Genomic DNA, 12,546 nt, shown 5'->3' on the forward strand with positions numbered 1-12,546 from the left:
AGCCGTTGCTGTAAGCCATTCTGCTCAAATGATTGCTTAGAGAAGATTCTTTTCGCTTTACTAAGCACTCCGATTAAAAAGCCCTTTTCGTCCATACTATAGATATCTTCCTGCTGTATACCGTATTCTTGTATTTTGCGGGTTAAAAGCTCAAAGTACAATGCGTATTTCCATGCTGAATCGGCCCTTTTTCGAGATGAATCGATTCCTGTTGTATAGCGAGAAATAAGGTCGTTGCTGTATCGCTTCAAGAAACGGCTTGGCCACTGTTTTCCGGGTCGATTTCCGCTTATTTCGTGAGCGAGATTGCGCAACATCTCGTGCGATATATAAAGGCCTTTCTCGCTTAATCGATTGATATTAGAAATGAGCACTTTCGATTGACGATCATCGAGAAGTCGCTGTTCTTGATATTGCTCATCTTTTGAATGTTGGACACCGCGAAACCGTCTGGTTAGAGTTGTTCGATTAACACCGTACTTTTTCGCTATGGAAGAGAAATTAGGTCGTTCTTCAATCGTCAAGGATTCTAATTCTGCAATCGCTTCATCAATTGGAGCCATATTGGTTGAGATATGGCTCTTTGAAGATGTTGGAAATGTCGGTGAAATTGTTCGTCAGGTGGGGCTGGTCGTCAGGTGATCAAATACGGTAAGCCGCTGAGCACTATTTATTTTCAATCATTAACAAATGATGTCTACGACGAATATCCTACCTCATTCGAAAAAGACCATCAATCCGCGCATTCAGTCATGGCTCCGTCGACTGTCACGGACTGTGATCAGCCTCCGAAGACCTTCCTTCGTGATACCCTATGACCTAACTACCCGATCGGGACTAGCTTCACAACCTAGCTTAGTTTCTTCGTTGAATGCATCCCCTACATTCTCGTGATTCCTTATCGCCTGCGTAGCCGTTCGTCACATCGACCAAGAGTTCTCGGTCAATGTGCGCACTTTTTCTTAGTTTATGGAGTCTTGTTCGTAGATATACCCCTGGACCATGCGTATTAACGTTCGCAGCCTGCGCGTGTGATACAGATATTGCATATTAGGCCAAAGCACGTTCGGAGCCGTATGAAGGATATAGTTTCTCCGCGCGACGTCAGATATAATCGTATACCTAGTTCAACAAATCAGCATACAGAACACTCTTGAAGGGGGGTTTTCAAAACTTACACCTACCACCGACACCCAGAACCTCCCCCAGACATCTCATACCGATCCCGACGAAGGCTACAGGTGGGGCGAGCAATGAATAATACCGTGATGCCTCTCCCAACGGGAAAGTCCCACTGCGATATAGCAGAGGTGGATCTAATGTAGTTCAGTCGAGTCCACTCCAGGAGTCCGGCTACATCTCCGAAATTAGCCCTCATGTTGATCCGAGTTGACGAACTACGATCACTGTGAAGCAGGTAGATCGTCCAATGGTTGTCGCTGGTGTTCGGGCCGGCTGCACCACTCGTGTGTACCACTACGCGCACACCCGTGATTGGCGTGGAGTCTGCTTCAACGTCTTGCTGATACAATCGATATGACATGGTGGATAGATAATCCTACAGGATAATGAGCTTTAGGGCCTAGGTTTATAGAGTCGTTAGAGCTAGATCAGATATCGGCATTTTCCAGCAACTGTCAGTGAGCGAGTCAAGGAGTATGATCCAGAGTCTTGTGTGTTTATCAGGCAAGGCTGCGTATTAATTATGATAATAGTTCCAGTCCAACTCCCTCACCCTCTTTGTCTGTGTTATTCTATACCCTTACCTATGAAGTCTTGAGGTTACAAAGCCAGGACATTTCCTTTGTTCACCGTTGCAGTAGAGCATGGCATATTCCGAAGACATCCAGCTATTCTCGGTGGTTGGACCTTGTCCAGGTTTGGTAGTGGAATAAATCGTTGGTATACGTGGAAACGCATTACCAAGATCTCGGGTTGAAGCAGTAGGATGAGACTTAGGGCCAACGAAAAGCATCTAGAATTAGACCCCGGGTTTCAATCTAGTGGGTCTTTATAGTTCGGATATCTCATTTTTATTGTTTCTATTCTATGAACGCGGTCGGGGCTATACCGTAATGGAGTTTATAGACATGCTTATAGAGATCTCAACGTAGATAGATCTATCCGAATACGGCGTAGACGGATGTCTGAGAAATAGAAACTTTGTCCAGTCTAGAAGCGCCTATGACGAATAGTAGGTTTAATAGTAGATGATGGAAGACACTGGAGTTTTGAAGAACATATGCCAAATATTGGTTCGCTGTTATGTTTCCGTCCGTAGAATTCGTTCTAGCTAATAGGATGTCTGCAACGCCGTGTTTATACCGTCATGGTCTCATCACCACATGGTAGAGTTCTTTACTTAAGTCCATGGCCTCGTCCCCTCATCCTCTCGTTACCTTCTCTAACTCTCACCCACAAACCGTTGATGATCACGGTTCTCCCGCCCCCCAAAGCTATCCCTTTATCGAGAATACACAATCAAACCATGGATTCTGCCCACCCTCTTCAGAATCATACTGCGATTCAGCACCCGCCTCAGTGCCGCAATTGTGGTAATGCTACCACCTGGGGAACCTGCCGCCCGGACAATATGAACGGCAATGCAAATCGCCCACGCTACATCTGCTCCTGTGGATTGTTCGCTTGCTTCGGGGATATGCGCGGTGTCCTGGTGGAAAACCCTCCCTGCGACTGCAATGACAGCATGGAGTTCAGCAGACGTATCGTAGCAGGTCCAAATGTGCAAATTCCCCGATCGATTTTCTATCGATGCGCTACCGGGCGTTGTGACTTTTACAGCTACATGAAAGACCAGGATGGCAATATTATGGTTTACGATGGCCCTATTGATCCTCTTATCATGGCCGATAGTGGGCACTAAGAGCCTCACAGGGTATGTATAGTCAGTTGGCGTGTTCAATGCTCATACACGATAGCTCAAGTGCCTAATGCTTTGAATTAGTTAAAGGATGCGAAATCGACATCCAGAACGCAGAGTTTACATGAACTTCAGGCAATGGCTTGGTTATTCAGATCTCAGCGAATTTGACGAATCCATCTCAGAGCTTGCTTGCTTCAATAATCCGCCATGTTTCGCCGAATGCTTTAATTTCCCTACTTATCAGTCTAAGAGGCCTAATATATTCGATTTTTCTCAGTTATGGCGAGGATAGCGAGTATGAGGGACCAAATAAACAATGCCCAACAGGAGTCACTACACCGGAGTAGAAACTTTCCATCTCAAAATAATCGGATTACCTTTTTCAATTACCCTAGTATATGTATATCCTCCGATCCTCTGACGGATAAGCCTTCAGCACGCGGCGTGGAAAAAAGGTCAAGAGGCGTGGATAAACTATAAACCGTGCAGTCGGGGCGCGTAGATCGTATAGTTACTATTCCTGATGTATTCACATGCACACAGATTGATAACTCCAGGTGGAAGTCCACAACAAAGAAGAGCGATGAGTCAGACACGAGACCAGCTCCATGCATCACGAGGATGGGGTTCCTGAAACCCAAACCAAAGAAGCAGGAAGACCAAGAGTCCAAAAAGACGAGAATAACCGACGGCGGCAGAAACCAGAGAGGAAAAAGCCTCGGTTGAACGCAGACCATTTCTTGGCCCGGCTTCTCCCGTGGTTAGTCATTCTGGACTGTAACTATGTACTTCCGCCTCCGCGGGCTGCAGACGCCCCTCCGGAGTAGAGAGGACTAGAACTAGTACTCCGTACTAGTACTGCGAGTAGAGCGCATCACAAGCCTTGGCTAGCAGACACGCCGTCGCTGCCTGATGACGACGGAGCGCCTCCAAGAATTGGGCAAAGGCGTGGGACTGAGCATGTGAAGAAGGTCCCTTGGTAGCGGCAGAGTCGATGAGGTCACGCCCGTCGAGGGAACCAGTGGAATGCTGCCTCGGAAGTTCTGCAGTTATATAGTCGGTCGAGGTATAGAGATGGGGGAGGAAAATGCGGAGAAGGACAGGCAGACAGTATACGATAGTCTATAGATTACCAGTCCGGCCGTAGAGCTAAGGCACCGTAATTGCGAGGGATTAACGCGCGGGGTAAAATGTTCAACCCAGTCCTTACAGCTTTACTACTCTCGATCGTACATCTGGAGAATTCCTCCAGATCTCCGTAGGGCTCGGTTGTTGCGTCGCAAACGGCGGTGCTGCTTCCGCTCGTCCAGCAGCCTCCGCTTCCCCGTCATCGCTGATGCCCCTAATGATCCGTAAAAGTCAAAACCCGCCACTTGGACCGAGCCGTTCATTCGATGATCCTCGTTCCCGAGAATTAATTTTATTCCATTTTCATTTCCTTAATTCTGGCTGCCCTGGGGCCGGCTGACCTGAGCCCTCCTCCCTCTGCCGATTTAAATAGCCTGGAGTCGAGCCGAGGGACATATAGCTCTTATACTTCCGTATCTCCCCGGACTTCTGGAAAGCCTGTGAAGGTCCGATATCGTCCTATCTCACACTGAGCTGCCTTCTAATTTAGAAAAGACCTCTTCCGGGCTCTTTTGAAGTCTTTTTTGTCCGGCGTCTTTCTCTCTTTTCGATCTATTCCCTGTCTTGTCCCTCGCTTTGTACCGGTCCGCCGTTGCACGTGCCACCGCACCAATAGCTTCATATCGTCATCACACAGCTTCTGCTGCCAATTGACTCGTATCTTTTCCCTGGAATAATCACAATACCACCATCATGTCTGCAAAAGGAGGCAATGGCAAGAAGACCACTTCGCCGGCTGTAAATTTGATCGGTAGGTCCTATCTCGCCGGAATGACAGTCTGCGCACGTTATTGACAGGCGCAAACAGCTGGTGGCGGTGCTGGCATGATGGAGGCGCTCGTGTGCCATCCCCTAGATACCATTAAGGTCCGAATGCAGCTGTCGCGACGCGCTCGAGCTCCGGGAGTAAGTTGCCTCGCATGCATGGCGTCCTAGAATGCGTTCCGGCTAACACCCAATCTCGATAGATGAAACCCCGGGGCTTCGTCACCACCGGCGTCGAAATCGTGAGAAAGGAAACCGCATTGGGTCTGTACAAGGGTCTGGGAGCCGTTCTGGGAGGTATCATTCCGAAGATGGCCATTCGGTTCACTTCCTACGAGCAATATAAGCAGCTTCTGTCAGACAAGGAGACGGGCGCAGTCACAAGCAAAGCCACCTTCCTTGGTAGGTCACTCTTCGCCATGCACATACCTCTTGTCCAGCCACGCTAATCAAAATCCCTCCCTGAACAGCTGGTCTTGCTGCCGGTGTGACGGAAGCCGTGGCCGTGGTGAACCCCATGGAAGTCGTGAAGATTCGTCTGCAAGCGCAACATCACAGTTTGGCCGATCCCCTCGACACGCCCAAGTACCGCAGCGCCCCGCATGCCCTGTTCACCGTCATCAAGGAAGAAGGATTCAGCACTCTATACCGTGGCGTCTCCCTAACCGCGCTGCGACAAGGAACCAACCAGGCGGCCAACTTCACCGCATACACCGAGCTGAAGGCGGCGCTGCAACGGTACCAGCCCGAATACAGCAACTCCCAGCTCCCGTCGTACCAGACGACCCTGATCGGACTGATCTCCGGTGCGGTCGGGCCCTTCTCGAACGCCCCCATTGACACGATCAAGACGAGGCTGCAGAAGACGCGGGCCGAGCCCGGTCAGTCCGCCGTCTCGCGCATCATGGTCATCGGCAAGGACATGTTCAAGCAAGAAGGTGCGCGCGCGTTCTACAAGGGTATCACGCCGCGTGTGATGAGAGTCGCGCCCGGGCAGGCGGTCACCTTCACCGTGTACGAGTACCTGAAGGGGAAACTGGAGGCGTCGAATTGGAGCCTGGTGGGCGGCAAATATGAGGAATAGATCTGTCCGAGTTCATCTCATCATCCGTGAACGACGAGACTAGGGCCGCTGCGTGTTCTCTCGAAAGCATTTGATACCATGAGCATGGTGGCGTTTCCGCTTGGATTGCGACTTGCGATCTCTGCATTGCTAGTACATATTGTTTGATCATTTTGGGGGCCTTTTTTCATCTTCAAAGGCCAAGTGGACGAAATCTATTGGCGAGTGGATTGTAAATATCCCTTTTCTTTTTGTCATAGTTTTTGAATACCATACTTCATATGTCTAGAGAAGAAGATTGAAACTGAGCACAAATCCACATTCCCGACGAAGACAAAAGTGTGTACACCGTAAACTGTGGCCTGAGGCGACTCCTGCAAGCCCCGCTAAAGCACACCGCTTCCCGTCGTCCCCTCCGCAGTTCCCAACCAAGTCAACCACCACTTGAACAAGTCACCACCGTCAAGGCACCCGGCTTCCCGCAGGTGCATACTTCAAGATGCAGTCAGGAATCTCCGGTATGTTTATATGATGGCTTTTTCTGCAGGAACCTCCCACACTGACTGATTACCCTTTCCCCTCTCTTCTCCTGACCCCGCCATTCCCGACCCTCATATCCATACCCATACCCATACCTACACCCAATACTCCAACCTCGATAATAAACACAATCACCCCTATCCTATACTGACAAAATAATAAAACACAGTCTCCCCGGAGCTCCAAAATGCTTTCAACCGCTTCGCCTCCGACACATCCCTCTTCTGCCTCCCCGTGACAATCACCAACGAGAGCCTTGCCCCTCTCTCCCCTATCCCGTTCTCCGCCCCGAACGCCTTCTACCCATCCCTCTCTCAATTGAACTCGGTCCTGGAACCCAAAACCCCCATCTACCTCCTCCTTCGCCAACCCGAAGCCGGATCCAGCACCTCCTCCCTCATCGCCCTCACCTACATCCCGTCCAACGCGGGCGTGCGAGCCAAGACCCTCTTCGCCTCGACACGAGCAACTCTAGCCCGAGAACTCGGCACGGAGAAGTTCGCATCGACGATCTTCGCCACAGAGGAAGAGGAGGTCGTGGGCGAGAGTGCCTGGAAGGAGCGAGATGCGGAGAAGAACGGATCGGGTGGATCCGGGGGCTTTCAGCGCGAGGACCTGATGGGGGAGAAGGAGCGGGAGTTGGAGGCCGTGCGGAGAGCGGAAGAGGAGGCCCGGAATGGGACTCCGAGTAGGGATATTGGTATCGGAGGTTCATTTGCGCGGGGCAGTGGTGGGAACAGTCCGTTTGGGTCGGGGAATCGGGCGCTGCAGATGCCAGTGGATGAGGATGCTAAGGAGGCTTTGAGGTCGCTGCAGCAGGGTGGGCTAGTTCAATTGGTAAGTTTTTCTGAAGATATTCTGGAAGAATATTTGATTAAGATGGCTAACTTCTATGAACTATCCCCCGCACAGGTCATTGATATCCCTAAGGAGACCCTCCGACTGGGTGGCGCGGAGTCTAGCATTGACCCCAACGCTATCCAGGAGCAGATCTCGACCTCGTCGCCACGCTATGCATTCTACCACTATCCCGACTCTGAAGCAGTGGTCTTCATCTATACCTGCCCGTCCGGATCGTCGATCAAGGAGCGCATGCTGTACGCCAGTTCTCGATTGTACGCCTTGCAAGTCGCCGAGGACCAGGGCCTGAAGATTTCCAAGAAGGTACGGAATTTCCATGATCGGGAGCAGCAGAGATTTGATTGCAGAGTTTTCGCATATTAACGGAGAATCATTGTAGATCGAAGCGTCTTCGGCGGATGAAGTTTCGGGAGAACGGTTGCACGAGGAGGTCAACCCCTCGCAGAATAACGGGCCTCAGCGAGGATTCGCGAGACCGAAACGACCCGGCCGGTAAATCCGTGACGCCTTCCGGATTTCCCAGCGACAGCACACAACACCTTTCTTCTTCTGCATGATACATAGCTCTTCTTTGTGTAGTTTCGCTTCCCCCATTCCAAGACTTCCGATCAGACATCAGACATAAGACATAAGACATCAGACCAGGATCGTAGAAACCGCAATGCAAGCCAGTCGTTCTAGGCTCCCGAAATCCCCATTCACAGAGAAACAACCAGCCGCAGACAACCCCACCAACAAATCCAAGGCCAAGGCCAAAGAAGGTCAAGGTCACTGATTCCGAAAACTCTTTTTCTGGTAAAACAAATCCGTCCTCGAACTACCCAAATTGATAATCTTCGGACACCCATCCCGATCCTTCTCGAGGCGTGTACACTCAAAGCAATAGAACGCATCACTGATGCCCTCGCCGCCGCACACGATACATTTATTCTGGTAGTTGCCGAACGAGCACTCGTCGCAGATGCGGACTAGGGTCGTGGGGCGCACGTAGGAGTCGCAGACGGGACATTTACCGTCACATTTGTCACACAGGCGGCCGATTGAGATACCGGGCTGCTTGCGGCACATGACGAGATCAGGGTGATGGCGGGACATGGTTGCTTAGATATTGATTGGGGACGAGGGACGAGGAACGGTTGGGTTTGGTTTTGGGGAGGTGGTGGCGCGCGACAAACACGGAGGGAGGGAGAGCTCGAGTCTTGATCTCGTCGAAGGGGGACTGCGCGATGTCTTATTTTGATAAAAGAGGGACGCAATGTAATCAAGAAAGAAAGGGTGGTGGTATTTGTAAGCGTTGTAGGTGTAACTAACTAGTAATTGACAAAGTGAAAGAGATGGAAGGACACCGCCGAAGAGAAGAAGATTCCACGGGCTTTGGGCACCAGATCGGGAAATGGTCCGTGCGGGGATCGTTCGAAGGTGCCGCCGTTCAGATGATGGATTGAATTCAGCTGCACCTTGACAATTCCTTCGAGGCTGATGAGTGAACGAGAATGAGTGAATGATTGCTTCTGACCAGGGGGAGTTTAATTGATTTTTCATTGACATTTGTGTTCAATCTTGATCTTGTCTTCGTTTATATCTGTGTTTTCTTTTCTTCGTCTTGAATCTCCTACCTACGGTAGGTAAACGATACGATATGGCGGAAAGGTGAGTCCAGTACCAACACCAGCACCTCTCTGAATGAAGTTCCTGACTGAACATTTCCCCCTACTTGCTTGCCTACCAGATCCCTCGCCTCCGCTGTCGCATTGCCCGAACAGGAAAACGTGATCACATCCCCAGACGTCGGGTTCAAGCGGCGCCAATCGTCCATCTCGAACCCAGACGCAGAGAACAAGCGACGCCGACTCAGCAGCGCCACACAAGATGATCACCACGATCGCCGGTCCTCCATCACAGACCGCAATCAACACTCCCCGGACGCAGGAGGAGGGGCCGAACGGAGAGCGGATCGGAAACCCACCCGGCCGGCGGGCGGACGCGACGAAGAACGGAAGCGCGGACAGAGACTATTCGGTGGCCTGCTAGGGACGCTATCGCAGAGCTCGACCTCAGCAGCGCAGAGACGTCGAGCGGACATCGAACGGAGACAGAAGGATAAACTGAAGTTACAGGATGAGGAGTACGACGAGCTGAAGAAGAAGAGGCGTGGGGAGCGGGCGGAGATCCGGAAGAAGGAGCAGAGACTGTATGATGAGGAATCGGTGAGTTTGGCTAATATGTGTTGCGCAAGGGCGAGTGATGATGCTGATGGTGAAAATGTAGATGCGAACGCGCCACGCAAATCTGTTGGCTATGGCTCATTTCTTGAAGACGAGGGCTGAGCCGGTATTGGTATGTTTGGTTTTCCGTGGTCTCCGCGTCCGCGTGCATGGGCGATATCGAGCTAATGTGTTTACAGTATTACAAGCCCTGGCAGCTTCGTCCGGACGACCATGCGATCATACGAGACCAGATTGAGGATGCGGAGGCTACGATCTCTCGCGAAGTGGCAGAGTTCGAGGCGCGTTACCCACCTCAGCAGGAGGAAAGATCTCAGGAGCAGACAGAGCAGCAAGAACAGCCGGAGCCCACACAAGAAGCGAATGCGGAACCAGCCGCGGCGCCCGAGAAAGAGACAGAAGCAGAGACTGATACGAAAGAGTCCAAGGAAACAGCGCATGAAGCTTCACACCCCACAGACGCTGAAGCGCATCATGAAAAGATTACTGAGAACGCACCGACAGACGTTATGCCCCCTAATGATAACAATGTCTCCGCCGGCAACGATCATTCAGACGTGCACCGAGGCCATGAGGACGACGGCGGCGAAGTGGTTGAGGACCAGGAGGATACTGTAATTTATTAACTGCATGGCGGTTTCTTTTTCTATGTCTCCGAGTTCCTTTCTATTAATTCTTTAATCCCAGGCTGTCATTGGCAAATCCCTTACCTCGAAAATGGACGTGCGTGCATGAATGGAGTATAGGGATGACATATCACACTTCCCTTGAGGAGTAACTACTGAGGAATATCCGGAGAAGCCGAGGCACGTCGGCAGAACCCAAAAAGAACCCAGCAAAAGACCGCAGACGACACTACACTACAAATCAAATAGAAACAAGAACGAACATCCAAAACCCGGTTACACACCTTCAGCACCCATGGAATCCAATCCCACTAGTGCCCAATCTCGTAGCTTCGTAGCCTCGTTTTTCTCCATGGGTTCTGTTTCCCCATTTCTGCGGGTTCTTCACGTGATGGACAGCTGGCGGGGAAAGAGGAGCTCTATAAATAAAATGAATGTCGGTATGCAACTTTCTTGGGCTTTCTTCCGTAGAGACTATTTCTCGGGCTAGAGATCGGGGGGCTCTATCTTTGTTTTCAGTTATCCATCCTCTCGTTGTCGACTTACTGGATAGGTATTGCATCGCAGTCATGTCCGTCGATAAGATCTCTGTATTCGACGATCCGCGGGTCGAGCGACGTTTTGCGAATCTAAATGGTAAAAATTACGGTATGTAGGGAGGGAAGGAAACGTTCCAGTTCTTGCGGAACCACCGACATGACGAAATTGTGTTCTTGACATTCGTGTTACCTACCGAGTAGTTGAACTGATTATATATTATCTCTGCAGGCTATCTCTACAGCGAGCCCGAGTCGGGCAAATACAGAGCGACCATTTTTCTTGTGCGTGGGCTCCCACAGGGTTCCTCAAATAGAGTCGGCCTATTGAAGACAGAACTATTTAAACTCATCCTTCCAGATTCATGGCTTCCCCGACTTGTCGATGGGATGGCGGTACCAGATCCCCATGTTAAGGCGGATGGGCCTGCGGGTCGTCGCGCCGGATTGTTTGGGATACGGACGAACGGTAAGATTCGCGACCCTTTTGAATTGCAAATCGCTAAGAATCTGGAATAGGACGCCCCAGACAACATTGCCTTATATTCACATAAGAGCTGCGCCGACGACATCAAAGAACTCGCCTCTCAACTCGGAGCATCGCAGATCATTCTCGGCGGGCATGATTGGTACGTCTTTCTTGTCGCAATCTTGATCCCCAAAATCAAGGTTCTAAAATCCTCAACACTAAACACCGAAAACCAACCCTAACACCCAAATCCAAACAGGGGCGCCGCTCTCGCCTACCGAGTCGCGCTATGGCATCCCGATCTCATCTCCCATCTATTCACCGTGTGCGTGCCATACGCGCCGCCGCAAAAGAAATTCTTCCCGCTCGAGGAGATGGTGAAGAAAGTGGCGCCGCACTTCTCGTACCAGTTGCAGTTCAGCAGTGGGGAGCTAGAGGAGCCGACGCGGTCGAAGGAGGGGATCAAGAAGTTCTTGTCGGCGTTGTATGGCGGGCGCACGCCGGAGAAGGAGTTCGTGTGGGCTGCGGAGCTGGGGATTTCGGTGGAGCGGATGGAGAGGGTTTTGCCGTCGAGGTTGTTGACGGATGAGGTTTGTGTTTTCTTTTCTTCCCTTTGCTGTTTGAGGCCTGTGTCTCGGTACAGGATCATTGACAATGGGGGTGATATACTGATGATATTGAAATTTAGGAACTCGAATACTACGCCACTGAATTCTCACGCCACGGGCTACACGGTCCATGTACGTCCCTACCCACTCTTTTTATCTCTCCCACCCATAAATTAACCACTAACACAACACCAAAAAGTCAACTGGTACCGCACACGCGAAATCAACTACAAAGAAGAACTCTCGATCCTCGACCGACGCATCACCGCGCCCGTGCTCTTCATCCAGGCGCTCCGAGACGCAGCACTCCCGTCGAATCTAGGCCGCGGCATGACGAAGACGATCCCGCACTTGACGTTCAAGCAGGTCAACACGTCGCATTGGGCGCTGTGGGAGCAACCCGCGGAAGTGAATGAGATGATTGCGTGGTGGTTGGAGGAGGTGGTGTTTACGGATCCGAGGGTGGTGAAGTTGTGATTCGTTTTTCAGCTGGGCTGATTGTTGGATTGGATTGTACTGTACTGTTATACTGTACTGCATTGTGAGTGAGGTACCTAGGGCAGGGTAGGCAGTGAGGAACTATGCCGTGATATGGTCTGCTGAGACGAGCGGGCTCGTTTTAGAGGCTTTGCCGGGCGAGAATCGGGGTGGTTATTACATAAGGGGGTACAATGGTGTGAATTATATACTTGAGAACAGTGAGATCAGATCAAACTAATCAAATGGACGATATGGATGATATAGCATATACTAACATGGTATACATTAAGATAGTACAAATCAACCCTAAAGTATGTACAATACAAAAAATACAGATACAACATCAATATATAGAGAATCC

General features: G+C 50.7%; 3 protein-coding genes across 3 annotated transcripts; all 3 read left to right on the top strand.

Annotated features, from left to right (window-relative positions):
* Positions 1-2,488: 2,488 nt before the first annotated feature.
* Positions 2,489-2,884, top strand: KD926_011527 (uncharacterized protein; the record flags this gene model as incomplete). The annotated part of the gene is made up of 1 exon (XM_053103818.1): positions 2,489-2,884. The coding sequence occupies one exon, from the start codon at positions 2,489-2,491 to the stop codon at positions 2,882-2,884; it is 396 nt and encodes a 131-aa protein (XP_052952805.1).
* Positions 2,885-4,705: 1,821 nt separating this feature from the next.
* On the top strand, positions 4,706-5,861 carry KD926_011528 (putative succinate:fumarate antiporter (Acr1); the record flags this gene model as incomplete). The annotated part of the gene is made up of 4 exons (XM_053103819.1): positions 4,706-4,763; positions 4,821-4,918; positions 4,981-5,179; positions 5,248-5,861. 4 exons carry the CDS (start codon positions 4,706-4,708, stop codon positions 5,859-5,861), a joined length of 969 nt encoding a protein of 322 aa, XP_052952806.1.
* A 478-nt stretch (positions 5,862-6,339) lies between these two features.
* Positions 6,340-12,182, top strand: KD926_011529 (epoxide hydrolase; the record flags this gene model as incomplete). Its single annotated transcript, XM_053103820.1, has 11 exons — positions 6,340-6,358; positions 6,550-7,544; positions 7,621-7,733; positions 8,971-9,448; positions 9,510-9,578; positions 9,646-10,080; positions 10,990-11,097; positions 11,148-11,257; positions 11,357-11,687; positions 11,786-11,837; positions 11,905-12,182. The coding sequence occupies 11 exons, from the start codon at positions 6,340-6,342 to the stop codon at positions 12,180-12,182; spliced, it is 2,988 nt and encodes a 995-aa protein (XP_052952807.1).
* Positions 12,183-12,546: the final 364 nt, after the last annotated feature.

This window comes from Aspergillus affinis (assembly GCF_023601865.1).
Source record: "Aspergillus affinis strain CMG 70 chromosome Unknown NODE_98_length_139233_cov_86_989329, whole genome shotgun sequence".
NCBI lineage: Eukaryota > Fungi > Ascomycota > Eurotiomycetes > Eurotiales > Aspergillaceae > Aspergillus > Aspergillus affinis.